The 5,137-nt window shown below is 39.2% G+C and overlaps 1 protein-coding gene across 1 annotated transcript; it reads left to right on the top strand.

Moving 5' to 3' along the window:
- Positions 1-355: 355 nt before the first annotated feature.
- Positions 356-1,890, top strand: LOC112524469. The gene is made up of 2 exons (XM_025134333.1): positions 356-1,268; positions 1,565-1,890. The coding sequence occupies exons 1-2, from the start codon at positions 356-358 to the stop codon at positions 1,888-1,890; spliced, it is 1,239 nt and encodes a 412-aa protein (XP_024990101.1).
- Positions 1,891-5,137: the final 3,247 nt, after the last annotated feature.

The raw sequence follows: 5,137 nt of genomic DNA on the forward strand, positions 1-5,137 counted from the left end.
CGATTTAAGGATGGTCTAAGGATCGAGATAAAGCAGTATGTAGATATGGTTAAACCAACCACGTTTGTTCAAGCTGTGGAAATGGCGATTGTTGCGGAGGAAAATAACGTCAAGGCAACTAGGGAGAGAAGGGAGGTCAAAAGGAAATGGGAAGTGTCAAGTAAGTTGACAAAGAAATCCAAGGGGGAGATGACAGATACAAAGTCAAGAAATGAAGAGTTCACAATTCTTCAACGCACCAAATACAATCAAAGAAATAAGGGTGAATGTTGGGTAGCAAAAGTGACATGTTATCGGTGTGGAAAATGCGGGCACACATCAAGGGAGTGTACTGAAAGCAAACTTTTCTATGATTATGGGGCATCATGTCATATATGGTCTGAATGCCCTAAGAACCACAATAAGCAATGTTAGAGCTTCATGTAACGGGTCGGGAAGAGGGGCGAAAAAGAAGAAGGAACTACTTAAGGGACGAGGAAGAGCATACAACATGACTTTGGAGGAGGCTAGGGAGTCTCTTGACATCGTATTGGGTATGTTTCTTGTAAACAATGTTTATGCTCATGTGCTGTTTGATTCAGGTGCAAATGCTAGTTTCATGTTTTCTACTTTCCGCCATTATTTAAATAAGGATGCTTGTAGACTAAGGAAGAGCTACATTGTAGAAATCGCTGACGGCAGTCAAGTTAAGATAGATGAAATAGTTTATGGATGCACAATCTGTATAGATGGTAGGGAATTGCCTGTTAGGTTAATGCCTATGTGTTTAGGTGGTTTTGATGTGGTTTTAGGGATGGACTGGTTATCCGAAAACCAAGCACAAATTGTGTGCCACCAAAAGAAGATCAAAATCCAAACCCCTAAGGGGCAAATGTTTCATGTTTATGGTGATCAAAGAAAGTGTGGTACAAGAATCATCACCACACTAAAAGCAAGAAGGTGCCTTCGGAAAGGGTGCACTACTTATCTAGCGTATGAGATCGACGCTAAGTCAGAAAAGAGAATGGTACAAGGGGTACTAGTGGTGAACGAGTATCCGGAAGTTTTACCAGATGAACTACAAGGGGTACCAGTGGTGAACGAGTATCCGGAAGTTTTATCGGATGAACTACTAGGACTACCATCAGAACATCAAGTTGATTTCCATATTGACTTAATACCAGGTGTGGCTCCTGTTGCACGAGAACCTTATCGGTTAGCCCCAACAGAGATGCAAGAGTTAATGAAACAACTTCAGGAGTTGTTACACAAAGGGTTTATCGGACCAAGTTCATCACCATGGGGAGTGCCAATCCTATTTGTAAAGAAGAAAGATGGCTTAATGCGAATGTGCATTGATTATCGTGAGTTTAACAAGTTCACGATCAAGAATAGATACCTATTACCAAGAATTGATGACTTATTTGACCAGTTACAAGGAGCTAGCCACTTCTCGAAGATTGATTTAAGATCAGGTTACCACCAGTTGAAAGTACGAGAATAAGATGTGCCAAGAACTACTTTAGAACTCGACATGGTCATTACGAATTTATAGTAATGCCCTTTGGACTGACAAATGCTCCAGCAACATTCATGGACCTGATGAATAGGGTATGTAGGTCGTATCTGGACAAGTTTGTCATTGTCTTTATCAATGACATTCTTATTTACTCGAAAAGCGAAAAAGAGCATGGGAAATATTTAAGAACTATTTTGGAACTACTGATGAGGGAGAAGTTGTATGCCAAATTTTGTGAATTATGGTTACGAGAAGTGCAGTTTCTCGGTCATGTGGTCAACTTGGAAGGAATTAAGGTGGATCCGGCAAAGATAGAGGCGGTCATGGATTGGGAGTTGCTAAAATTTGCATCCGAAATCCGAAGTTTTCTGGGTCTAGCAGGCTATTACTGAAGGTTTATCAAGGATTTCTCCAAAATAGCAACGCCTATGACCAATTTGACGAAGAAGTCAATTAAGTTTGCTTGGGGAGAAGAATAAGAAGAAGCTTTCCGAACCCTCAAGACCAAATTGAGTAACGCGCCAGTCCTTGCCTTACCGGAAGGAACAGAAGATTTTGTTGTTTATAGTGACGCCTCTAAGATGGGTCTGGGTTGTGTACTGATGCAAGGAGGCAAGGTTATCGCTTATGCATCACTACAATTAAAGGAGCACGAGAAGAAGTACCCAACCCATGATATGGAGTTAGTTGCAGTAGTATTCGCGCTGAAGATTTGGAGACACTATTTATATGGTACAAAATGTATGATATATTTGGATCATAAGAGCCTGAAGTATCTTTTTTATCAGAAGGAACTGAATATGAGGCAGAGGAGATGGAAGGAACTCCTAAAGGATTACAATTGTGAAATCCATTACCATCCCGACAAAGTAAACGTAGTGGCCGATGCTTTAAGTAGAAAGGAAAGGGTCGAGCCTATTCGAGTGTAGGCCATGTGGATGAGCGTAAAGGTGGATATGGTAGATCAAATCCGGTATGCTCAAAAGGAACCCTTGATTGATGGGATGGTTGGGAAAATTAAGAAGAGGATGGCTGGGAAAATTAAGCCACTGACAACCGGATCAGATGGGATTCATAGATTTGGAGATCGAGTATGCATTCCTAACTTAGGTGATTTGAGAGGCAAAATACTAGATGAGGCACATAAGTCTAAGTACACTATGCACCCGGGTAGCGATAAAATGTACAAGAATTTGAAGGAGAGCTATTGGTGGCCGGGTATCAAGAAGTCAGTAGCTTAGTATGTGGAGAAGTGTTTGACTTGCCTACAAGTGAAGACAGAACACCAAAAACCTTCAGGAATGTTACAACAAATGGAAATACCAGTATGGAAGTGGGATATGATAGTAATGGACTTTGTAACCAAGCTACCAAAGACGATAAAAGAACATGATGCAATATGGGTGATTGTTGATCAATTGACGAAGTCTGCTCACTTCCTATCGATCAGAGAAAAATATACACTAGAGAAGTTAGCTCAACTATATGTCAATTAGATTGTGTCAAGGCATGGTGCGTCGATATCAATTGTCTTAGACAGGGATGCCAGATTCACATCGAGATTTTGGTCAAGCTTCCAACAAGAGATGGGGACTCGACTGAATTTAAGCACTGCCTACCACCCATAAACCGATGGTCAAAGTGAAAGGACGATACAAACACTTGAAGATATGCTAAAGGCGTGCACTAGCAATTTTGGGGGCAGCTGAAACAACCACTTACCATTAATAGAGTTAGCATACAACAATAGTTATCATTCGAGCATTAAGACAACACCTTTCGAAGCCCTATACGGTCGAAAGTGTAGAACACCTATGTGTTGGGCGGACACCGAAGAAAGACAGCTGGATGTACCGGAGTTAGTTCAACAGACATCAGATAAGATAGCCCAGATACGGGAACGATTGAGGATCACGCAAGACAGATAGAAAAGTTATCCGGATAAAAGGCGTAGGCCTATAGAATTTCAAGTTGGGGACCGGGTGATGCTAAAAATATCACCGTGGAAGGGAATAGTTTGCTTTGGTAAATGTGGAAAGCTAAGTCCAAGATTTGTTGGACCATTCGAGATTATAGGAAGGGTGGGGGCGGTGGAATATCGTTTGAAGCTACTAGAAGAATTACAAGGGATTCATGACACATTCCACGTGTCAAATTTGAGGAAATGCTTAGCTGACGAAACAATGACTTTGGCATTAAAAGATATGAAGATCAATAAAAAAATGGGCTACGTTGAGGAACCAATTCAAGTCTTGGATAGAAAAACATAGAGGTTACGAAACAAGACCATTCCATTGGTTCTTATAAAGTGGAAATTCCACAAGGGCTCAGAGATGGAGATGAGAGCCAAATATCCGCATCTATTCAATGATGAGTGATTTCGGGGACAAAACCTTATTTTAGGAGGGGAGAGTTGTAACACTCTAAAATTTGGGGAATTTTGTAATTAAAGTTTTTTTATGAAGCACTAGATATATGAAGTAATTTAAAATATTTACTTCTAAAGGCTCTTGCTTCCAAAGAAAATATATCGTTACTGCAAATAAAGAGTTTTATAAATGTTAAATATTTTTTTTTCAAATTCAAATTTCCATATATAAATCAGAAAGAAAGCCAATTATGGTTATATTTAGGGAGATTGATTGTCTTTCCACTATAATGAGATTCAAAGGATTAAGAGGGAATATGTATATTCCCTCATTTACCTTCACGAGATTAGAAACACTAAAGGAAAAAAAATGAGAGAAATAGAGAGGAAGTAAGATTCTGCGAGAGGAGGAGTATAAAAGAGAAAAGAGATAAAGACGGCGCTCGAATCGGGAACTAGTTTCAACAACGCTAAGGTAAAAAAATCCCTATAACTCTTAAATTGATGATACGCCGGTGATCTTGATTTATATCAATGTTTATTGAGCCAATTAGTTAATCAAATAATGGATTTAAGAAGATCAATAGATACAAATCGAAACATGTAAGAAATAGATATGCTGATACTTTTATACAAATCTCAATGGATTAACCGAGAGAATACGATTGCGAGGTAAAAGACAGTATATAAAGGGATGGGGGCCATGGTGCCAAAGCATGTACAAATTTTTGTTTGAAGGTAAAAGAGCGTATATGGTTCTAGTCATGAAATAGGATGGTAACCATGGCCAAACTGCAAAGCATGGCTTCCATTAACCATGGCTAAACTGCAAAACATGGCTTCCATGCATATATATGTAACAACCCTCACATCTCAAATACACATAATTCACATCATCATTCTCATAATACTAAAATAGTATTATTACAAAACATGAACTATCAAAATGTATCTTTAATACATATACATAACAAGCTAATATCAACAATTAGACTTTTCCCTTGCCTTTATCTTTTAGAGCACTCTGTCCTGCAAAACAGGTTAATCCAACATCTGAGCGTTAGACCAAAAGGTCTAGTGAGTGTATAATCTCATACAACAATATATATTCCAAACATTCAGTTTAGAATCAAACCTGTTCCGAAACATAAGTATATTTATGTTTCTCGCGGATTACACCGCCATCTCATTCTCATATCTCTTTCTCACTCGCGGTTACACCGCCATTATATCACTCTCGCGATTACACCGCCATCTCACTCGCAGTTACA

The sequence above is a fragment of the Cynara cardunculus genome (assembly GCF_001531365.2).
Source record: "Cynara cardunculus var. scolymus isolate 2C chromosome LG 1, CcrdV1, whole genome shotgun sequence".
Classification (NCBI taxonomy): Eukaryota; Viridiplantae; Streptophyta; class Magnoliopsida; order Asterales; family Asteraceae; genus Cynara; species Cynara cardunculus.